The sequence below is a fragment of the Pseudopipra pipra genome, chromosome 6 (genome assembly GCF_036250125.1).
Source record: "Pseudopipra pipra isolate bDixPip1 chromosome 6, bDixPip1.hap1, whole genome shotgun sequence".
Taxonomy (NCBI): domain Eukaryota; kingdom Metazoa; phylum Chordata; class Aves; order Passeriformes; family Pipridae; genus Pseudopipra; species Pseudopipra pipra.
Window position 1 is genome coordinate 59,308,533 of NC_087554.1, and position 24,313 is coordinate 59,332,845.

At 42.6% G+C, this 24,313-nt stretch overlaps 1 protein-coding gene and 1 long non-coding RNA gene across 4 annotated transcripts in view; one reads left to right on the forward strand and one right to left on the reverse strand.

Moving 5' to 3' along the window:
• LOC135416352 (uncharacterized) overlaps positions 1–18,261 on the forward strand; it is a 33,438-nt gene extending 15,177 nt beyond the window's left edge. The window contains exon 2 of the long non-coding RNA XR_010431557.1: positions 10,138–18,261. This is a non-coding gene — a long non-coding RNA (uncharacterized LOC135416352). The remainder of the gene's footprint in view (positions 1–10,137) is intronic.
• HIF1A (hypoxia inducible factor 1 subunit alpha) overlaps positions 1–22,978 on the reverse strand; it is a 34,492-nt gene extending 11,514 nt beyond the window's left edge. For 2 of the 3 annotated variants that reach the window (XR_010431555.1, XM_064659428.1), the window contains exons 1-8: positions 22,649–22,978; positions 8,038–8,228; positions 7,141–7,286; positions 6,955–7,039; positions 3,697–3,809; positions 2,388–2,590; positions 819–925; positions 484–631 (exon numbers count right to left, since the gene is read on the reverse strand). Coding sequence is in view for 2 of the 3 variants with exons in the window: in XM_064659428.1 (XP_064515498.1) it covers positions 484–631; positions 819–925; positions 2,388–2,590; positions 3,697–3,809; positions 6,955–7,039; positions 7,141–7,286; positions 8,038–8,228; positions 22,649–22,683 (1,028 nt within the window). In the remaining variant the exon portion in view is untranslated. Of the gene's footprint in view, positions 1–483; positions 632–818; positions 926–2,387; positions 2,591–3,696; positions 3,810–6,954; positions 7,040–7,140; positions 7,287–8,037; positions 8,229–10,699; positions 10,741–22,648 lie in introns of those variants that run through there. The other variant, XM_064659429.1, reaches the window with a different exon arrangement.
• Positions 22,979–24,313: the final 1,335 nt, after the last annotated feature.

Here is a 24,313-nt window from a genome sequence, read left to right on the forward strand (position 1 = left end):
AGGACTATTATACAATTGCAGAAAAACAGTCAGGAAGTCTGCTTTGAGTTGAAGCTTTCATTTAAAAGAGGAATTCTAAGGAAGAAAAAGATAAATGGGATTATAAAAGGCACCATTACTGCTGCTCTGACTCCATGACTACAAGTTACTGGTGGAATTAACTGCTCAGACAAAGATTAGAGAGTTTTTTGAGCACACAAATGCTCAAATGCTTACAGTGAGACAGTATAGAAGAGGCTGGTCCTACACTCATCAGTACATCCAAAATGCGTTTTGTTTTCAAATATAATTTCTTATCCTAGGACTGGCAGTATTCTAAGCAAAAATTCAATTCATTTGTAGGGAACAGTAATATCATAACATATTCAACAGGGGGATGGCATTCTCAGGAAGTTGAAAAAAAAAAAGATGTAGTTCCATCAGAACCTGACTTTGTCTTCAATAAAGATGACGACAAAGAACATCGAAGTCCACTCAACTTACCTCAACACATAGTTTACACACACTATGCACTGTGGCTGAGAATTCTTAGTGTTGTATATAACAGTTGCTTGAGTTTCAACCCAGACATAGCCACCTTGTTTTGCCAGCATTCTGTACTGCCCTGTTGTCACCTGCCCTTTTGTGAACACTAAAAACAGAAAGGACACCAGCTTTAATTATGTGCAGAAAAAAACAAAATCATTTAAGGTAAACATCCATTGCAGATTCATATATGCACTTAAAAAAAAAAAAAGCTCTTGTTCTGCTGCTGCTTTCCCCCAGTGCTGTCTCTCATCCCCTGTAGTTGGAGGACTTTAAATTCACTTTTCACTTACTGTCATGGTGTGTTTTGGTCAGATGATCAGAATCCAGTGCGTGATAGTACTCATAGATTGAGCGGCCCAGGAGCTCCTCTGGCTCATACCCCATCAACTCTGTAATTCTTTAAAACAAGGGAGAAAATGACTATGTAAAAGCAGACACGGACAAGCACGGATACTAGAGCATGTGGATGCTTGCAGATCTAAAAAATCCCTAAGAGCCACTTCCACGCACACCAGCAGCAACTGTGTTTTACCAGGACTTTTCATTTTGAAATAAATTGCTATTTTTATGCTTCTTTAAAAGAGAAATTTCAGCAGGTATAGGATTCTACTTCTCACTGAGTATTTATAGTGGGATAGGATTAAGCAAATCCCTGCTTTCTAGACACTTGTAATTTTTTTTGCTTCTAGGTGGACCAGCTACTTACAGACCAGCTTAGGCAAATATGAGAATTTAATAAAATAACAACGACACACTTCAACAGTTTTAAACCTGCAACTAATAGAAATGAGAAATCAGATTTACTCTTCCCCCTGAAACACTGCCTGCTTTTAAGGAAAATGGGATTTCTTCAGTCTCTAGAGGGCAGTGCTAACAAGGGCAGAGCTTGCATTTTGCCCCATTATAGATGCAGAATAAGTACCTTTTATGTGACACCATCAGTCCTAGAAAGGTAATTCCTGCAGAGGAGAGAAATAACCTGCACTAACCTCCTTTTGTATCTAATTGCAGCAACTAACTAGAAGTTCACTTATGTTCTAAAGAAAAGGAAATGGGCAGTAACAAATAACACCAAATTAAAAACAAACAAATGAAACAAACAAGCCCCAAACAACAAAAAACCTCAGGGCTGATTATTTCCTTCACTTGGGTTTATCAAATTTGTCAAGCTAAGTGTCCAGAGGATAGCAAAATCAGTCTTTTGTGTTTGCTTACACACCTGATTTGTACCGAAACACAAAAATCTCATTTTTCAACAGCAGATGTATTACATTAAAAATACAGCTGAACTTTTGGATTTTTTTTCAACTGAGGAAAGCAAACATTGATCTCCTGAGGAAGGGAGAGGGGAAGCAATAGCAGTAAAACGCATCTGACAAGTATTACATACACACTCTTTTCAGTCACCAAAATGTCCCATATTTGAGAAACCTAAAACCTTCCTGTTTTTTCAGTGTCTGGAAGAATCTTCTCATTTCAGTTTAGTCACTGTCACTGTAGTAAAGACCAGTTTGAACAGGCAGTTAACTGCAGGCAAAGGATTTATTCACAGAATGGTTTGGTCTGGAAGGGACCTTAAAAATCACCTTGTTCCAACACCCCTGCCATGGGCAGGACACCTTCCACTTGGACCAGGTTGCTCCAAGTCCCATCCAATCTGGCCTTGAATAAACCCTTCATCCTCCTTAGAACTAAAAATATGGCTTTGAAGGTATCCTGATCATTCAGTAAAAACCAAAGTATCCCACCAATGATTCCACTGGGGAGATGAATCGAGTTATCAAGAAAGACTATGTAAATGTACAAGGCAAACATTAGCCAAATTAATTATTTTTTAGAGTATAAATTATATATATTACCTTTCATCACAATAGGAAAATTTCATATCGAGACTGTGACGACTGAGGAACGTTTTACTGTCCAAGGGGACCTCAATGTTTGATGGGTGAGGAATAGGTTCACAGATCAACACCAGACACGTCATGGGAGGCTTTTTGTAGCCGCAGTGAGTTTGGTTACCACACGTGTCGTACACACGGATGTGTCCAGTGCAGTGCAGCACCTACGGGGAAGTTGTATTTTAAAGAGAGACGAGGTTCTTGTCCGCCAGACAACACACTCATATTGCCATTAGCACACCAGAGCAAAGTCCTTCCCTCCCCACCCCTCGATGTGGTAGCAGCCAGAGGAAGGAGCAGTGCTGTGGGATGGATGGAGGGACGGATGGAAGGATGGAGGGATGGCTACAGGAGAGCAGTTGTTCTCCACCCTGTGATGGGCACACAGGCTGTCAGCTCCTTCCCCTCAGTGCTTCGTGAGGCAACACCACAAATTGCTGCATTTCTGTGAACTGCTGCTCTTTGAAAGTTACAGTAATGACTCTGATAAGCAACTGCCTCAGCAAAAAGTATCTTGCTGTTTAAATTTGAATGTTACAGTAATAGCAGCAACCTCCATTTTAGATCTTCGGCAGAAGTGATGTTAGGGATCCAATATTTCCTTCAAAAGACAAGAAGTTTTGCATTTTGTGGGGTTTTCTTTTAACCATTCTGAAGCAGAAATTGTTCACAGACAGCAGCAAAGAAGTTGTTTGATCCAGAGTAATGAAATTCAAGTTATAAAAGAGAACTGTGAGCCATAATCCACTCGATACAGTAAAAGGTTACTTTTTGTGCAGAGGAGAAAATGCATTCACTGCAGAAAGTTATCAGGCTGGCCTCTTTTTGTTCCAACTGTTACAAAAGGGAGAGCCAGCAGCTTGAAAAGAATGGCATTGAAGTCCTTCAGAGAGACCTCAACTGTCACATTTTCAGTGTCAAATCAAAAGAAATCAGGGATCAGCATAAGTGGTGTCAAGTATTTTTTTCCCAAAGAAGGCTTTATGCAAACATATTTAGTAATTACAATTGTTTGTAAGTAAATTACCTCTAACTTAAAATGGAAAATTCATTAGAAGAGTCTTGAAAAACTAATTTTAAAACATTGTTTCGGTTACCTCTGTGATGTATTCAGCATTAAAAATTCAGCATATTGAAGCACAGTCATTAAATTATAAAGTACTTAGTGAAACTCAAGCTCATTACATGAAGTAAAAATGTTGAAATACAGTGTTATGACATCTGAAGAGGAAGCTGCCAAATTATGTAAATACTCCGTTGCGTTAGTTACCTTCCAGGTAGCAGACTTTATATTCACTGTTCTTCCCCTGCTAGTCAGTGTACACTTCATTCTGAGAAAAAAGCTGCGCTCCGTGTTTTGCTCTTTGCCCTTTTTCACAGGACCTGGCAAAAGCAGACAGCAAACCAGTTCTTAAGCTCTTGGATCATCATGGTGCAAAAAATCCCCCAGCATGTTAGAGAACTCTCAGTCTAGGAGAGGACTCAAAAAATAAACTAAAAAGATTGATAAGCTTAACAGCATTTTTGATAATAATACTTTTCAGAACAAGTTTTACTATCGTGGAGACAAAAACCTGAAGTTTCATAGAATCAGAGAATGGTCTGGGTTGGAAGAGATCAAAGATCATCTAGTTTCAACACCCATGCCACTAGACCAGGTTGCTCCAAGCCCCATCCAACCTGGCCTTGAACACTTCCAGGGATGGGGCAGCTACAGCTTCTCTGGGAAGCCTGTGCCAGGACCTCATCACCCTCATATGGAAGAATTTCTTCCTAATATCCAATCTAACCCTGCCCTCTGTCAGTTAGAAGCCATTCCTCCTTGTCCTGTCACTCTGTGACCTTGTTCAAAGTCTTTCTCCAGCTCTCTTGGAGCCCCTCTTAGCCTGTCCTCGTAGGAGAGGCTTTTGCAGCCCAGTTTCAATGTTTTAAGATCAGTATTGTTTTTGTAGCCAACTCCACACTCACAGATTTCAGGAAAAAGGGATGGGGGGGGAAAGACTGACTGAAAATTTAATATTTTTTAATGTTGTGGCAGTGGACAAGAAAAGCACATGCAGAATGAGAAGCCCTGTTGAGTTGTTGTCCATGGAAATGCATCAGTAATTCAGGTTCAAACCAAATACCTTTGGGCCTCCAGGACTGCAGTAGCTTTAAATTTTTCAGTTCAGAATTAACAATTCTGCTGTTTACATGCATCCAAATACTTCCACGGCAATTTACACTCTTGGAGTAAATGGGGACCAGGTTTTTAAACACATTATTAGCATTCTTGGGCAGAAAAAAAAAATAAATCGAGAAACCCTAATACAAATCAAGGTTAGCAGCAGTAACTTTTTAGCTTTAGTTGCCACCAGCAGGCTTTAAGTTAAGATTTTGCTTTTACAGGGGAGATCCTTTCAGAGTCAATTACTAGTTACGCTGTTGTGGGCAAAGAAAATGTAACTGATGGTATCAAGAGAGCTGCAAGCAGCTCACAATGGGTGGGAGAAGGAAATAAAGCACCCAGGAGAAGGAGCAGTGGGAGAGCCAGTTTGCTGAGGCTTGCCAAGGAGCAAGGACCGAATCGTGGCAGAGGGGAAAGTTTAGAACTTATGACCTTGCTTCTGGTACAAGTTTATATGGTAATTTGCTCTCATCCTCCACAGATAAAAGTAGCTATGAAATTCTTCGGGGTGGCTTGCACTGCAGCTACTAGTATGACAAAATTCATTAGAAAAACATTAAAACCCCAATACCTACATTGTCTATGGCTTCTAGTGGAGGCAAAGACTAACAGGGTCAAGCCTATTTTAGGCCACATCTAAATATCCTCAATAACAGGGCATGGGAACTAAAGCAGAGTTCACAGAAGCAACTAAAACTTCTTTAATTCAATATGTTTTAAAAGAGTTAAACCAATCTAGAAATCGATAGTTGAAGGTCACACAACATTATTGTTACCAAGCCCTGATGCTTAAGGCTCTGCTTTACAAAGCAACTGTAAAAGATGGAGCAACTTTCTCAAGTCTGATTCAGCACTGGGGATTAGTTTTTAAGATCCCCAGCTTTGAAAGTTTAAAAAGCAGCTTCATAAAACGAGAACGCAGTTCTGTTTCTGCCAGTCACATTCATATTCACTTACACTCATACAATCCCAAAGGGGAATATTTAATACTCAATTCAAAACCAAAATAATTCCACTGATGTAAGAGCTGCAGTAGAATGCAACCTGGGAATACTAATAAATATAAAAATGTACTATTATTACTGTAATTCAGACTTTTGTCTGCCAACTTCATTTGCAAAACAGCTTTTGTAATAATGCTTTCCAGACATCTTATTCCAGTCTGGCCAATTTAGACATGCTAGAGCTGGGTTTGTATGGAACTCAGCGAGATGACATTTTTTAAGAATAAGCTTTTGCAACAAAACCAGTTTTTTTAAACTGCTTTAGGGAAGTTGTTTCCCCAGCCCTAAGACTGCATTACTGTATTCCAAAAGTGGGGGCTGGGGGGAATCTAATCTAGCCTTAGAAAGGCTAAAGGCAGACAAGTTCACAAAATGCTTACAAAACCAAAGTCAGGGCCCTTAGTGCTATGTTATCTTATCAGGTCTCTTCCACTCAATTAGTAGGATGACAACATAAGACTTCTGATTTACAGTGCTACCTGAAAGCAGAGGTCAGGTTTAGTAAGTCATCACTATCTGGATTCAGAGTCCATATAACCCCTGTTTGATGAAACAGAAATTATAGAGGTTGGATTTTAGACTTCTAACTACTGAGTAAAGCAGAATTGTTTGGAGGCAGATGGGCTGCCAAGTCTTTATAGTCATTATCAGATCTTTAGAAGACATAAAAGCAGTAATTCATGGGCAATTGTTAAATTCAAAAGCATACAGAACACGTGAACACGGTGTTCTGCTCCCTCAGACGGAGAAAAGGAGAGTCAGAAGTCTGTGAAAAGATACCAATTTCATGCACCAACTAAAGGGTGCACAGAAGCATCAATCCCAAAGCCCTTTTGGGGCTGTTCAATTCTTCCCCAGTTTGTTTTTTGGTGTCCTAAAATTCAAATACAGTATTTTTTCTTGTGTCTTAAGTATACCACCACACTTTTCTGGAAGAAAGCATTTGCTTTTCAGTTGTCCTGTAAAGGCAAGCCCAGACCAAGACAAATGCACCAACTGAACCTCTCCATGTCCTTCTGCAGTAATTGCTTAAAATCATTCTCATTCAACCTACCTTTAATTTTATTCCTGTAGGCACTTGAATTCTTTCAACCCTCAAGAACTCCATTTCAGTCATTAATTTTGTTAGATTAAAGAGTAATAATGAAGTCTCATTTTTCCTATAATTAGGATATTGCCAAAACATTTTGGTTATTTCTGTTATTAGTATCTCTCAATAAGGTTTACTTTGAGATTTAAGCAGAAAAGCACAGTAGTTTGTTCACTCAAAACCATTTTCTGGCAGATACCCAACTGTATTAAAGCCAACAGGAACTAACCATAAGTAAATTAAATTGATTTTTTTCTTTTTTCTCACCATTTCTGTGTGTAAGCATTTCTCTCAGCTCTTCATGGTCACATGGATGAGTGAAATCAAATACACTGTGCCCCGTCAACTCAAACTGCAAGAAATAGGAGGTATATGGGTGTTTAACTTCACATATACAAAAATGGAACAGCTTTTACAGATTTGAAACAGTCTTAGGAAATGTCAGTATTTCACCTGAGTGAGTCCCATGCACTTGTTCACATTTTCAGACATGTAAATCATGTCCCCATCTTCGGACAGAACCATGACAAATCCATCAAGAGCCTTCAAGTAGAAACAGTTCAGTTCCTTCTCCATTTTGGCTTCTGTCTCCAGCTCACCTGCAAGCAGTCACACATTTCTGTTTAAGTAAACACCACCCATTCTTCACTTACTATCAGAAATTACATCTGGCACCACTCTGCAAGAAGCCAATCTTGCAGGACCATTCAAACCCAGTATAATTCATTTAGATAAGTGATCAGTTCTTCAAGCCCCAGTAATGGTATCACAAATCACAGAAAACCAGAGTGAAGTTAACCCTCTGTGCTTTTATGCATTAAGCAATAAACCTTCCACCTTAAGGAGAAAGTCTACATGGCAAAAATATTACCATTTATGTCAAAAAGGCATTATCTCAAAAAGGCACTACAAACTTCACTCATGGGCTTGCTGGGAGAGATTTCAAAGTCTGGCTACTGAACTTACTCCTCTATACTTTAAAGGTAGATGTGCAAATAACCAGTACAGCACTCACAGCACTGGTTCATAACCTAACTCAGACACTCCCGTAGTTGCATGGGCAGGTGTCACTGCAGAGACAATACATCCTCAACTAACTTCACCTTCAGTGGGGCACAAATCACAAAAATATTCCTTGCAGTTCATATTAAGGGGATACATCCACAGTCAGCTCAGCCAGCCTTGCACCAACTGCCTACAGCTGAGTAAAGCACAGCTGGAACAAACAAGTGCAGGAAGGAAGTTAACTTTGGGAGAAGCGCCGAATGTGACTGAAAACGGCACTACAGCTGTGATGAGCCAACCAGGATCACTAGAACAGGATGGGATTCTGCCCCATCATTCCCTTACCAGCATCCAGCAGCTTCCTCATGCGCAGGTAGCTGATGGTCAGCCTCATGATGGACGCCTTGTCCAGGTGTGCGCTCACGGTGTGGGGCAGAGGCAGCTGGTGGGCGAGTTCATAGAACACTTCGGACTCCTTGCTCCTTCGGCACCGGGCCGCATCCCTCGACTTCTCTTTTCTGCGTTCAGAGCTAATCCTAAACAAACAAATCTGGGGTTAGCATGGGAAGCAAGAGTTCTCTGTGGAAGTTAAATTTGAAACTAAGCTGTCCAATTAAGCAGTTATCGAAGTTGAATAATTTAAAACCTCAGTTTAAAAGGGCAATTGTATCAGGTTCTGCCGCGGCTGGGCTCTGCCAGGACTGAATTCAAACCTACGGAGTCTTCCAACAGGATCAGTTCTTCAAACAGACATGTGCGTACTCAGAACTGTTCCTGCTTCTCTCATACCTTGAATGCTGCCTCTCCAGCCTTCAAATCCTGTTTCCTAACCCCTCAGGTCCATCCAACATACTACAGAGTAGGTTATTTCCAGCTCATGTACACTCTCCAAGTTCATGCTTTTTTTACCGTCCTTACAAAGCCCACCTCACAAGTCAGATGAACAAGGATACTGATTTAGTATGAGATATCCTGCTTTTCAAGTGATCCAGAAAGTACCTTTCCCAGCTCTTTCCCAACCTAAACTATTTTATGATGATTCTAGGATTCACTCTTTCTCCAGCCCCTTCCATAGTCTCCCCTATACTGGAAAACTCAGAAAAAGCCTCATTCTCTTTCCAGGGCCTCTGTAGACTTGCCTCCCCCACAACACATGAGGTAAAGAAGAGCTCACTGAGAGCAAGCACCGAAACAGCTCAGACTGTCCATCGGTAACATGGATAATTCCCCCTTTTCCCAGCACCCACATCTCCCTCATGCATCTGTCACATGAGTTTTGAACTAAACATTTTGAGATGGGAGCTCCAAGTTTTTCTTGTTCATTTTTCTTTTTATACATTTATGTCTTCTGAATGCACCCTATCTCCATTTTGCGCACACCTGATTCAAAAGACAATTGCAGTTTACAAATTACTTTTTCAAATTTCAATAGACTTGAAAGCCATGTACTATCACTGCCAAATTCACATAGCTAGGTCTGCAGATCTGTGCCAAAGCACTTTTTAGTTAGCACATATGTTGTGAGAGCACACAAATCATAGAGCAAGGCGATTCATGGGCTAATATTGCCTGGGACATAATGAACCAGGCATAGTATCACAGAATGGTCTGGGATGGAAGTGACCTTAAAAATCATCCCCTGCCATGGGCAGGAACACCTTCCATTAGACCAGGACACTCCAAGTGTTACCCAACCTGGCCGTGAACACTTCCAGGGACAGGGCAGCCACAGCTCCCCTGGGCACCCTGTGTGAGGGCCTCAGCACCCTCACAGTCAAAATTTTCTTCCTAATATCTAATATAAATCTCCCCTCTTCAATGTAAGTAGTCAAATACATACCCAAAAGAACACGTTTTCAGACCTTTACCTGATGTCCTACCCACAACAGCCAAAAACTTTCTTAGTTTGTGCAGAAACATGCAAGTGACAATACTATTAAAACAGACGTTGGAAGCACGGAACACGAAAGAATCGTTTTTATTGAAACATGAAAGAAGCTTAATAATCCATGATAAAGACAGAGTAAGCCGTAAGAATCTCTTCTACAATTACCTTAATTTTTTCCAGCTTCATAAAACTGTACGGCATCCCCACCCATTCCCAATCCCACTGTCCTCTCCTTCTGCCTCCTGCCCCTGCCAGCAGAAGGAAGCACTAGCGGCTTGATTTTCATAGTCATAAGTTTTATAAGAGCAAAGAACAGGATGTTTTCTCCTTTAGTGGCAAAATCAGGCCATTAGATTACAGAAATACTATTTTTGTGTAATAAGAAACATTATTAAATCAACATAATAATAACAAAGATCTTTGGAAAACTAACTTATGGGAATTATAGCTGGAAAAAACTCTGGACATACAATAGTTCTGTTGGTTGCTGTGTATATAAGCTCAAGTCCTTCAGAAGGGTAGCTTAAAATATCTGACTATATTTCCCCATCTTGCAGATTTCTTCACATTCAATTTCCTTGTGACAACAGATGTTCCTGCTCTAGTCATGGATATCTTGGTCTGAGAAGCTTGAGGCTCCTGACATACAGGTATATCCAGAAAGAGCCATTACGAAAAGTCTGACCTTTAACAATACTGAAAAAATATTTTAGCTATTTAACCTCACTGATTAAACATTTCTTACTGAAGCCAGGCCTCAAGTACCTTTTCTCATCATGGAAGACTAAGGGTGGAGGTGAAAAAACATCTGAATTCTCTTCTTCCTCTTTCTTGGACCACAGATTTCACTGTAAACTCAATTTTGTCAAAGGTATTTCAAGGTAACTGTCGTGGTTGAACCCCAGCCCACAACTAAGTACCACAAAGCTGTCTGCTCACTATCTGTCCTGCCCTGGTGGGAGGGGGAGGAGGACTGGAAAAAGGTAAAACCCATGGACTGACATAAGAACAGTTTAATAATTTTAATAAAATAATAATTGTAATGATAAGGGAGACAACAAAAAGAGAGAGAGGAACAAAACCCAAGACAGACAAGTGGTGCACAGTGCAATTGCTCACCACCCACTGAGCGATGTCCAGCCCATCCCAAAGCAGAGACTGGCGCCTCCCGGCCAACTCTCCCAGTTTATACACTGGGCATGACATTCTGTGGTCTGGAATATCTCCTTGGTCAGCTCAGGTCAACTGTCCTGGCTGTGTCTCCTCCTGGCTCCTTGTGCATCTCCTCACTGGCAGAGCATGGGAAACTGGAAAGTCCTTGCTTGACTCAGAGTAAGCACTGCTCAGCAACAACTAGAACATCGGTGTGTTATCAACATTATTCTCATCCAGTGCTCATACACAGCACTGCACCAGCTACTAGGAAGAAAATTAACTCTATCCCAGCTGAAACCATGACAGTAGCCCAAGCAATTCTGCTGCCTTAGACAGATTCACCTTTATACCTCTGGTATTTCTTTGTTAGCCACTCATTCAAGATCCCATCACCTGCAGAAAGTTCATCCTACAACAGAAACTCAAGGGAGAATTACTGAAGTAACTGGTTTCTCTTCACTCAGATGCCTGCAGTTTTGTCATGGCTTCCTTTTCAACTGCAGACACTTTTAAGTTAAACCCCCCTCCTTGCTTTGGCAATGAGTGCACTCCAAGGCCACAGGTTTGTCAGGCTTGTGTGAATCACACAAGGCACGTAGAGAAGGACAACGCAAGAGATGAAAATAGATGGTAACCTCACAAGCTGAGCTTTCAGCCCTTGTATTTTCTTTCTGACAGCCTAACGTTCTTGAAAGTATTTTGGGTAGTTTCTAGATTTTTGCAAGGTTTTAGCACAATTAACAGCAGCCTTCAACAGGAAGAGTTAAAGCTTCTCACAACAGCGGAATCACTAATTACCGACCTAAACGCGGGTTAAATCGAGCTCATAGTGCTTCTGTTAAAAATTAATCCTGGAGTAAGATCCTCAAGTGCCACCAGCTGGAGAGCTGCCTACTGCGAGAAGGGCAAAATCCAAGGAAAAGGACGATGCTGGTCCCAACCAGCGCTGTCCGAGCGGCAGCGTCTCCTCTCCCTTTTACTACGTGTTTCCTTTCTAGAAAGGCTACTACTATAGATAGATGTTTAAACTGTACAGCACAACAGTTTGCTATTTTTAGCTGCTATTTAAACCAAAGCTGTAACCAATCTGAGTAAAACCCAGCCATTTAAATAGGAAGATTAACTACCAGCTTCAAAGAGCATTTCTTTAATGGATCAAATTAATAGGGAAAAGGTCTTTCACAAATGAGGTTTAATTACCAAATGAAGTCATTGTTGCCTCAACACTGAATGCCACCAAATAAAAAAAAAAGGAAAAAAAAATCCTTTACTGTTGCAACTACTCTGAGCTTTGTTACTTAAAATTGCATAAAGTAAATGAAAAAACACACTTCAGCATATGTAGCTGCCCACAAATTTCTGTGTAGCCAATTAAATGATGTTGAATTCCTGTAAAGAAAATGTATTGCCAAAGTGAGCACTTTCTCAACTAGGGGAGAAAAAAGGAAGCTCAAGGGAGAAGACTTTAAACAGCAAGATGTGAGCTGCCACAAAATCAGTTTAAATAAATCCTATCACTTCTCTTATCAGTTTTTTTCAGAACTGCCCCTGTGTACAACTCATGATCTTCACAACAGAAATACCATTCTGTAGAAATGGAACCAAGTCCACTTAAAACAACCCCCAAGCTTGAGAACTGTATTAGAACTGTGCAAGACTGGTGTCAGTCTTGCACAGAACGAAAACACCTGAAGAAAATCTCAGCTGAAGAGTGACTATACATGCAGTGAAAATATCAGAAGCGCCAGTGCTGGACAGGAAATTGCACGAATTTGCAGGTATGATTTGTCCTGCACAATTCCAGTGCCAGACATCCATTTCCATTTTGTATTTCTGTCACCAGAATACAGAAGCAGAGAGCAATCATAAGCACATTATCCCTATAACTCACAGAAAGCAGTGTTTCACTGACCCCTTTAAACTCAGTATCAGGCACTTTCTATATATAAGAGAAGTTTACACGCAATAGCTGGATAAAATCTGAGTTCCAGAAGTTATTTGAGTTAGAGACTCAGAATAAAAGGGTATTTCATGACTAGGATTCACTGCTGCTGAACCAAGAGCTCAAGCTGAAGGATATAACCCAGACTTTCACTATGGTGAATAGAAACAAAGTCTTACAGCAAGAATTACCCAAACATCCTTCAGAGCAAAGCACACCAGCAGCAATCCCATGCACACCACTAACAGATGTTAATGTGGCCTTTCTACTTGATTGTGCAACTCCTGTCATTATGGTCACAGGAACCATTTCGGCCAGAGCATCTCCCAAATAATACATACTTGCCCATACCATCCCAAAGACCCCTCTGCCCACCATGGCATATTCCTACAAGTGAGTCCCCAAGTGTCTGAATACAGCCCCCAGTTTCCATTTCCCTGAGTGTAAAATGAATCAATGGCCATGTATATACTGATTAATTCCTGCTTATTTACCACTGGCAAATAGGTTTTAAAAAAAAAAAACAACCAACAAACTGGAAAATATCACCAGTAACTGATAAACTTCAATTAAAAATAACTAGATAACAGACCACTTTGTTTACTTCTACCTTTTTTTTTATCACCACTCAGTGTTAAGGAAATTTTTACATTGTGTACACAATATTAGATTAACACAAAAATCAATGAGTTTCCTGTATGTTGCTTTACTACTGTTATATATTTTTTAGCTTTTCTCTAACTTTCTCTAACTGGGTAGATTTTGCCCTATAGGTCTTTAATTCCCCTGTAAAATAACTATTGTGAACATATTAATTAATCCAGGCACACCTTTCCTGATCCAAGTTTTGAGAACATTTTAAAAAATTATAAACATCTGATACCAATTCAAATTGTCCTATTTAGAATTGTTTTCTAGTATCAAGTTTCTTTGTATTCATTGTATCATCTGTTCCTCAAGTTTCACAGAAATATACCATGTGGAAACAACGTAAACCAATGAATAACGTGCCTCAAAAATGTTAACATCTCCTTATCGAGCTTTAACTAGCTTTCAGTTGTACCATTAATTCCCATCATTTGCCAGTACAAGAGTCACAGAATCATTCACTGTTGGGTACAACCTCTCCTCAGATTGTAAAACTAGTATGGGAAATACCTGGCTTAGAAATGGGAGTCACAGAGACCATATCCACTACATCATAGCTTCATTTTTAATTCATTACACAAAAAGAGATGCAGCTATTACAATACAATAATGTATTAACAGTGTATGACATCAAGGTAGTATTGGAACTTTAGAAAGTTCCAAAGACCTGGAATGGGCCTTTTATTTCGCTTTTAAGGTTGAACTTGTTCCTGCATTTGGTATAAAACTCGGTCCTCTTTTCAGGCCCAGCTTAATCCAGGTATTTCTGCCAGCACAGCTGAACAGGGCAGAGGTGCAGCTCCCAGTCTGCAGCTGTACCCCAGCAGAACACCCAGAGTAACCAGCTGTGTTCATGTGGATTGGGCATGCCCATGATGACCACTCTCACCTACAGCCAGAGTGTGTTACAAGAGAGCTCTACTCTCTCAACTGTGCTGAATATGCAGCCACTCATTTTTCTTCGCTGTTTTAGAACTTCGTTTTGTCCAGAGATGGACTAAATTATTCCACCATGGAAAGAAATCCCAGGCAAGCCCTGTGCTTAGCACAGAGAAACTAAAACAGTGGAACTGCCCTATAGACAACTTCATACGAAAAATGAGTTTATAAAAAGAGAATACTATTCAAATACAATTATTTGGATATATAGGGAGCTAATGCTGCAAGTATTCTTCCAAAGGAAAAAAAACACCAAGAGAACCCACCCAAAAGTCCCTCATCTTCCACCTGGCATAGATGAAGAACATGCCAGTTAGTCCTCTTATCCCCTTAAAAATACTTTTTAATTGAAGCTGATCAACTTCAATGAAGGGTGACAGAACTGGAGCATAGAGTTTTGAGATGGACCCACACAAACATTGCCCAGAGTCTTGCTTTGACATGATTTCCTTTTTTAAGTACTATTGCTTTCACCATTATGATCAATTTTATTTACCAATTCTTCTTATTTTACCGTCTGCGTAGAGACTTCTTGTGAGAAAAATACCAAACAAAAGAAACAAAACAAAAAAACCCCAAAACAAACAAACAAAAAACTGACACAAAATAAAAAAAAGCCCACACCCAAATGTCATGTGTAATCACAAGCATGTGATTGCACAGAAGAAAGTCTTGCTCTTCATGAATCAATGAACATCACAGCCCACTAATCCAGCTCAGGAAAAGAACTCAGAAATTCCTTACATACAGTAAGAATGATTTAAAAGAAATTTAACTGCAGAAACTAACACGGTATCCAAGCAGAGACAACACCTCTGTATGTAAACTATTAAAATTCATTCATATGTATATTACCTTCTAACTGCAATTTAAACCATTTTCTTTACATGAGGGTAGTTACAGCCATTTACCACAGCTTGACTACCACCAAAAAAACTCTAACTAATAAAACCCTAACAAATCAGGAGAGCAAGCAGGCAGTTCAGCCTGAATCAGCTACAACAGCACAAACACTCCAAAACCCACTGCCGTTTGCAAAACGATAGTGGGGAGAGGCAGCGAGAGCAGAGTCCACTGGGCTACACATCAACTGCCCCAGTAAAGTGTTACTACCAAGGCCATGAAGTCCATATAAACACCCCTTTTAAAGACAGGTAAATTATGGCCTAAGAGGCAGCAGCAGAGCCTGAAAGTCCTGAAGTCAGCACAGGACCACACTGACAAGATTATCCATCATGTGGATTTGGCCTTAAATTGACCTGAAACTCCAAATAGCTCCCCATTTATAAAGTGTGAGCAAGTGGTAGAAGCTTCCAAGATCATAATTTCTATTGCAAATCGTGGTGAAGTGATTCTGCTGTGTCTTAATACACAATGTAACCCACTGATAGTTTACCTTTGCATGGTAATTTACTGTTTTAAAATAACCACATGGCATAAGTGGTGGTTTGTAAGAAAATTCCTTTTTTTTTTTTTAGCTAGGTTATTTGGCTTTTTCCTTGAATATATCATTTTTTCTTTCCTAATTAGTTGTGCTTTGTCCTTCGAGATCAAAGATACATGGTAGTTAAACTGTGTTTATTATTACAGAAAAATCAGAGCTATTCAAAAGAGATATCTGAGCAGGGGCTTGACAGAGCTAGCTTAAGTGCTCTCCTCCCTTCAGCCCTCCTGCTTTTGCTGCTACCGAGCTCACAAAAAGTGATGCAAAACATATCCCCAAGATATCTGTCAGGCTCTCAGTTAACAATGTTTCAGCTACAAACTGGTCTGTCTTCAGACAGATGCAGACTCTTGATAAAGTAACTAGTTTTAGTCTAAATCATGGCTTTAAAACATATCATCTTTTTTATTCGCTGTATTTGGTTTTCTAGACTGGAGGATGGACATTTTCCCTTACAGCTGCCATCCAAGTTCTCATCCCTTCACTCAAGTTCCTCAAGTGCTTTCAGTTAACAGGGTATTTTGTGATCAAAGGTTTTAAGAACAAAAGAAAACAAAACAAAACAAAAGGAACAAAAATAAGAGAGATCAACTTTTATTTTTCTGTATGAATAAAGAACAAACAGTCCCACTAAGCAATCAAGAAAAACACAACAATAGCTAGGACAGAAAGCCTGCAGCAATGTCAGTTCAGCATCCAGTAGATTCAATAGGGTGCAAGGAAAAAAGTCCTTTCTGAAGGACTGAGCACCAAATATTCACATCCCCAGTTAAACCATCCCCTTCTTTAGTTTAGCTGGTAGAGGCTGCAGCTTTTATATTTGATGTGGATTACTTCAAGCCTTCTGTTCCTTGGAGCATATGCTCTTCCAATGGAGCTGAGCAGGAAACAAACGGAAGGAGGTAAGCTTCTAGTAACTCCCTTTCTAACATAACAGTTCATTTACTATTCTCTTTTGTGAGCAAAACCAGGAGACTTGGCCTCAAATTCTTTTGCTTCTTGAAATGCACAAGTTTCCATGAAGTGGCATCACTCCAGTTTTGGTTTAGAACTGACACAGAAAGAACTCATTCTGGTAAACAAAATGGGTCATCTTTTTCAGGTTACACTTCCAGGATTATTAGAAATCGAGTCAAAAAGGCATTAAATAAATTACCTGGTAAAACCTTCCACTGCTGTAAATATAATCAGTGCTGTTGATTCAGTATCCTCAATTCTGTGCTTGAAGTTCAGGCTCTATTTTAATGTAGTGAGTTACAAGACTTCTTGTAACATTTCTCCTCAAAACACTTAAGGAGCATTCATTCACACCAAATTAAACAGAAGCTGCACGGCTTCTCTCCTAACACACAGTTTGGATTGGATATCTTTAAGGAATGACTGATGGATCATCTTGAAGCACCAGTTCTCCAGTGCCAGCGGAGCCATTTTGCATGTCTTAGTACTAAAATATCTCAAGGTTTTAAAAAGCTACATTTCTGCACAAGTCCCAGTATTACCAGACTTCAACAGGAAGAAATGACAGATCATGCACACAGTGAAACTCTTCTTTATCAATGCACTTACTCTGAGATCTCAGACCCAGCCCCCAGGCTGCTGTGAACAGGCACAGCTTCAACTGAGGCTGTGGCTCTACATCAAAGAGCCCCGAAGTGTTCATCACCTACATAAACTGTACTTAAAAAAATACATATGCTGACATGCATTCACTTGATTTCATGTTCCAAAAAATTTCAGAACTTAATTTTCATAGAGACTTTTATTCTAAGCTAAATAGCAGAGATCTCAGTAGAGGAAAACCTTAATAGCCTTCATATCCAATGGTAATTTGGAAACCCGTATCTTCCCTGAATTTCCAGTCATCAGTTAAAGTACAAAGGCTCACCTTCTCTCCTGAGCCATTTTTATAATCCTCTGTGTCATAAAACCCCCACGTGCCTCCCATTTCAGAGCAGTACTCCATGGAAAACTCCGATTTTCCCACATGCTTTCCTCTAATACAAAAGAGGTTTCTCAAGAGAGGCTCAAACCTTCTCGAATTCTAAAGAGAAAGGTCTGTTATAACATGAAAAGATGATTAAGGTCCAAGTTCTTTCCATGCATTACCTAGGTGGTTTTTCTGCGGCATGTAAACACCTGCCCATGTAACTGTGTATGTGAAGATAAAAGGAGCAGTTAGAGCTGATGACTTGTAATCTGGAACATTCCTTCCTTCTGGACATCAGCTTGCTAGGAATAGGTACAGGTTACCTTACAGGTACCTTCTTGTAAGGCTCTGGCAAGATTTGTTTTTGTTTTGAAGCTGTTTGCTTTTTAAAGAACACATCTTGTAATCAGATTGGTATTTGCATCTCCTTGGAAGAGCAGTATCATCAGGAAAAGCCTGATGCTCTTGTATGCCACCACTGATCCATGCAGGACTTCCCTCCTGGGTTTACTTAGCAATGCACTCTATTATTTTGTTGGCATATCATACCACCAAGCTCTTCAGGAATAAATAGAGTTAATACTGCCAAATTCTCTTCTGCAGCACCAAAAAAAAAAAATCAAAAACCAGCAGCTTCTGTCATTCAAGCCTACTTGAAATCCAGCACTCTGACATAAATTGGTCCACTATTACTATTGAACAACATGAACACACTCAAGAATTCAATCCACTGTGTTACATAGGCTCAGCAAGAGTCCTTGAGGCTTCCAGGCTGGAAGCACACCAAAGGGAATGTGTGCAATCTTAAGAACCCCAGAAGAGTTTGGGTTTATACTGCAACGCTGCTGACATTTGCCAGTGTTATTAATATTTATTGACTAATTTTTTTTTTCCACTTCACCATCAGCAATCGGAGTCTTAGAACCAGCCTTATAAACTCCAGGCATTATAGTTCAAGGATAAGGAGGAACAAAGGTCTATGGTTGCTTTCACAGTGTGCAGAGCAGGAAGCACAAGCACCTGTAAGTAAATGCATGTGTTACACTGCTGACTGAGGTGTTACCCATGACAGCAGGATGGTCTTCTCTGGCCTCTCTTCTGGTGGCAGTAGAAAGACAGCAGGTAACTATGTTTCTCACCTCCTCAAAGCTTACAAAGGACGTAGGATCTTAGCCTAACCTAAGTAAGCTCTTGATGGACATTTCTGTTAATAGAGAAACCAACCAGAAGATGGGGATGGCAATTAAATGAGAGAATAAAACGGATTATCCACTTCACACCTCCACCTTTAAACCAACAGTTGACTTAACTGCCCGATTTAAGCTGCTGATAACAGTTTGCAGCTACATTTGTTCCCCCTCCCACCTTCCAAAAATGGTCCAGGATGTGCCTCCAGAGACAACAGAAAGGAAATGGCAGGGCAGAATTGCTAAAAAACCTTGAAAGTACTTGAAATAAAAACCTCTTACTATCCCATCGCCCTTCTACAGACCACCTGACAACCTGGACCGTCTGATCCCAACTGCACCAGCCCTCTTGGCTAAGTGTGGACTGTCTGTTGATATTTCAGGCATCCCAACCAAGAGACCCAGACTGCAGCCTGGAGACACTGTGTTTTAAAGGGCAAAGCAAGCATGACTGTAAACAAAAACCAGAAAGCCTCCCGCTGCTTCCATCAGCATACTGCCAAATTATCAGACCTCCACTTGATAGAAGGAAACCAAAGCACCAACAGAGCAAAATTATGGAAAGTTTCTGCAGCAGGGAAATCCTTCTCAGCTGCTCTTCCCTGATTTTCAGTGCCTTGATGTTGAGGAGGAAGGGCAGAGCACTGTGCTGTCCCCCTTCACCTTTAGTGGGCAATGGAAAGCCATTTCTGAGCACTTTTATTGAAGCAATTTGCAGAACTGTTTCGTGTTTGAGGAAGTGCAAAGAACAGACAACACAGGCACTACTGTCAGGTAAGCCCTATGGTAAGGCAAACAATTCAGAAAAACCCAGAAAGCAGTAAAACCACTGCTTTGAAAGCCAGAAACCACTCAGCCTCCCCCATACCTGCGGGGAGACTCTACAGATTTACTGAAAGATTTCTCCTCTTCTTACAACTCGGAGAGACACAGTTAGAGTATATACAAAAGGTTTTTGTGTTCACTTTCGATTCCAGTAATGGTGGCTCAGTTCCACCAGCGCTGAAAGAAATTAACAGACAAAAGCAATGGCACATACAATCCTGAAGACCTCACACAGGTTTAAGAAAAACCAGCAGTAGCCACTGCCCCTCAAAGCCAGCAGCACAAGATACAGGCTCCTCAAGCAGGTTCTGGAGCTGGACTTCGGTAGCAAAGATCTATCAGAAAAAAACCCAGTCTTTCAGATCATCCCCCTTAGCCACCAAAAAAATAAGTTTCAAGGCCCAACTCTGAGAAATTGAAAAGCTTAAGTTCTTCTGCAAGGCACTCAATCCTGTTCTATACCATCTTAAGACTGAGAATGAGCACTCCAGAAATCATTTCTCAGTTTTATTTAGCGCACATACCATTAAAAATAACTATTTTATGCTATAAGGACTTAAAACACACTAGAATAAATGAATCTTGGATTATCTACCAGCTGCAAGCCACTACCAAAGTAACCAGTAACCCTAAATGGCTCATTTACTTAAAAAGGTCCAAGAATTCCTCTGCTAATAGTGAAGTGTCACATCACAGACCTGAGAAAAAAACTTCTCATTGCATCAGCCATCTGCACAGGAGTTTTTTAAAGGAATAATGAGGAAATCTCATACATCTCAGCAAAAGCCCTAAATTTGGCTCAAACTGGAGTCGATAAACAAAGCTCCCAACAACACTGGTTCACCCAGTCCATGCACTGACAGGAGCTCCTTGTAGCACCTGGGGGAAAATCCAGGAGCACATCAAAGTGATACAACTACTAAGGAATGGCTAAAACCCAAATAGCTCAGTATCTAATCATGATGCTCATACTTGATTTCTTACGGAATCCTGACCCCTATAAATATATAAGAAGCCTGGAACTACATCAAAGAATGGATTCAACAGACCAGTATAAAAATCCACACCTCCAGATACTGTAATGACTAAATTTCACGTATGTAAGGCTGAGACACAAACTTGATCAAATTCCATAATTTCTGCCATCTCACAGCATGAAATTAAATAAACAACAAGCTTCACCTTAACTACCAAGAGATAAACACTATCCAAATACAAGCAGAGGGAGAGGCAAGGAATAAAAGGATCTCAACCAATGCCAAAATTGAGGTGTATTTTATATACAATCAGCCAAAGTTTTAGCATCAAAGATGATAAATAACAGGACCCAAATGCCTTCTCTCTTCAAGGTATTCTGAATATGGACACCATCAAACCTAAGCCCTTCTAAACCAACCCAGTTTCTTGATAAATGCTTGAGATTTCCAATAAGTTCTCTGCTGAGTTCATATCCTTCCTTTTTTCTTAGCCATCTTAGCTCAACTGCACATCCACAGCCCCCAGGATGAACGTACCATAAACATAGCTTTATGTTTTCCATTAAAACCCCTACAACAGGACTAATCTGAATATTCTTTGCTGCTTTATGAGAAACATCCCCAACTTTGAACTCGGTCTACGGGAAACAGAAAACAACAAATTCTCTTTCTTAAGCCCTGCCTTTAGGAAGGAAGGATAAGCTTTGCATACTGATTCTTACATTCTGAAGAAAGCAGATTACATTCAGGATAAGGAAATTGAGAAAAAAAAAAAAGTACTCGAGCGGGGCAGAATGGTAAGTAAAAAATAACAAATGCTCAAGGGCAAAAGGGAAAAAAAGTAGGGAAAAAAAAAACCTCAATAAACCAACCAACCAAACGAAAAAGGATCAGAGAACAACTTAAGTCTCAACCCCCCTTTCTAGACCTGCCACTAAATTACGGCAGCAGAGCAAATCATTTTGGTTGCAACATTTTCTCAAGATCCACCAGCTTCGAGCAGAGAGAAACCAGAGGTTAGGGAATCAGTGCCACCTCTACGTATTTCAATAAAAGCTGCTTCTCCCCCATCCGACCCCTCGCACCCCCGTGACGGCTCCAAAGGCGCTGGGAGCCGGTGCTGTCCCGGCGCTCCCGATCCCTCCCAGCTCAGCACAAAGCTCACCATCCATTTTACAAGCCGGCCGGGCTCCTTCCCGGCACAACTTACACGCTGAAACACTTACGGCGCTTAACCTGCTCAGATGACCCTCGGATATAAAAGCAGACAAAACCCATCTCGAATAATAAAAAAAACCAAGGGGAGGTATCGATATCCATTATAAACAAGCCTTTCTGCAGATGGTCATCACGGCAATTAAACCCCCCCCCAACACCGGCATCACCGCCCGGACCTGCTCGCCCGAGCCCCCCGGCTCCTTAAACTTCACCGCCTAACAAAGGCTTTTAAGGCTTTTATTCCCCCCACCCCCCAATTTGCGCCAACAATCCTCGGTGAATTATTCATACTCCTCAGCTCACACCGTCCGCTCGCCATCCCCCTCTTAACACCCCCCCCCCCGGCCCCATCCCCACGCGGGTTTGAGGGATTTATTTTTTTTTTTTTAAGCTTAATATCTCCAGATTGCGAACCGGCCCTTTCCCGCACAAAGCCAGAGCCGCCGCGGGCTCGCTGCGCGCCGGGACCACGGGACAATCAATCCCTGCCCGCCCATTTCCAGGAGCGGGGCAGCCCCTGCGTCGCTCCCCGGCCCCGCGGCCGACACCGGGCGCTGCCCCCCCGGCCCCGCCGCCGGCCCCGAGCCCCGGCCCGCTCCCCCCGCCGACAAAATGGCGACGTGGACGGCGGCGAGGAGGAGGAGGAGAAGGAAAAGGAGGAGGAGGAGGAATGGAAGAGCGGAGAGCTCCGCGGGCCGGGGGAGGGCGGGGAGGCAAGCGGGGAAGGGGCCGGGGAGGGGGCGGCGGTAACAAAGCGGGGGATGGAGGGCGCCGGCAGCAGCGAGCGGGCGGCGCGGCACCGGTACCTCTTCTTGTCGGTGACACCGCCGGGGCTGTCCATGGCGGCCGGGACGGCTTCTCCTCCCGCCGGCTTCCCTGTGGGTGCGAGGCGGCCGCGGGCTCCGATGGCCGCCGTGGGGGCGCGGGGGAGATGGCGGCACGGCCGGGGAAGGGGCCGGGTCTGGGGCCGCGCGGGCTCAGAGCATCGGGGCAGAGGCTGCGGGGAGGTGCGGGCGCCGGCGGGCGCGGCGGCGACGGCGGCGGGCGGTGGGCGGGGGCGGGGGCGGCGCGGGCCCCGCGCTGCGCCAGTGAGGAGCGGCGGCGCGGCCCGGCCCCTGCGCGGGGTCAGCTGAGCGCTCAGCTGGGCGGGGGACGGCGCCTCACGTGCGGCGCTGTGTGCGGGGCGGCGCCGCCGCCACGGCCGCTCCCGGACCCTGCCCGCCCTTCCCGCCCTTCCCGGGGCCTCCCGGCGGCTCCCGGAGCCTCCCGTCCGCCCTCGGCCCTTCCCGGGGCCTCCCGGCGGCTCCCGGAGCGGAGCCCCCGCGGAGCGCCCGGCGGCGGGCGCTCGTCCCAGCCGGGGCCGGCTCGGTTCCACCCGGTGCAGATCTGTAACAAATCGCACCCCCGTGGGCTTATTCCCTTTTTTGTGTTTTGTTTTGTTGTTGTTTTTTTTTTTTTTTTTTTGGGGAGGTGTATTTTTTGATTTTGGCTTTTTTGCCTCACATAACTTAATTAAGTGCTTGACTCCACACTTCCTTTCCCGAAGGTTTCGTAGCACAAAAACCCCAGGACATTCAGAGCCATAGCATCATAAAATTTGGAACAGGCCCTTAAGCTCTAGTCCATCTGTCCACCAAGCACTGCTGCTGTAAGCCATAAACCACATCACCCAGCATCAGGTCCAGATGCCCCTTAAACACCTCCAGTGATGGTGACTCCACCACATCCCTGGGCAACTTATTCCAATGCCTGACCACCTGAACAGTGAAATTTTTTTTCCTAATATTTAGTCTGAATCTCTCCTGTCTCAGTTTAAGGCCTTTTCCTCTAGTCCTCTCACTGCAGGCATGGCAGAAGAGACCAGCCCTCACCTCACTACGGCTTCCTTTAAAGTAGTTGTGGAGAGCAATGAGGTCCCCCCTGAACCTCCTTTCCTTGAGACTAAACAAACCCAGCTCCCTCAGCCATTCCTCACAAGACATGTTTTCTAGACAATTTCCAGTTAAAGAGTTCAGAACCTCACATTAATTAAAGGGAACAGACAGCTCCATGGCTGGGCGGCCTAGAAGGAGAACACGGGGGTAATTAAGCACATTTCGAGCAAGTTTTACAACTTCCCAAACCCCAGCCAACACCCAATGGCAGAGCCAGGAGGCTCGACCAGGGCTGCACCTCACACCATGACCCCGCTGCCTTCCCTGCTACCCATCCAGGCTAGTCCAAACCTAACCCTAACCCCAATTTTCCTCTCCCTGCTCCCCCATGGCAAGGGCATCCTCAGGAACTGCTCAGCCGAGGGCTCTGGGGTCTCCTGCAGACCTTGACTGGCCCTGGAGGCTTGGCAGGAGTGGCTGTACAGGGGACAGGGGCTTAACGGGACACCTGGTACTGGCACAACCTCGCAGGCACTCACAAGTGGCCCCTTGGATCAGGAGCCAGGCCATAGCCATGGGGGAGCAGGGAGAAGAAAA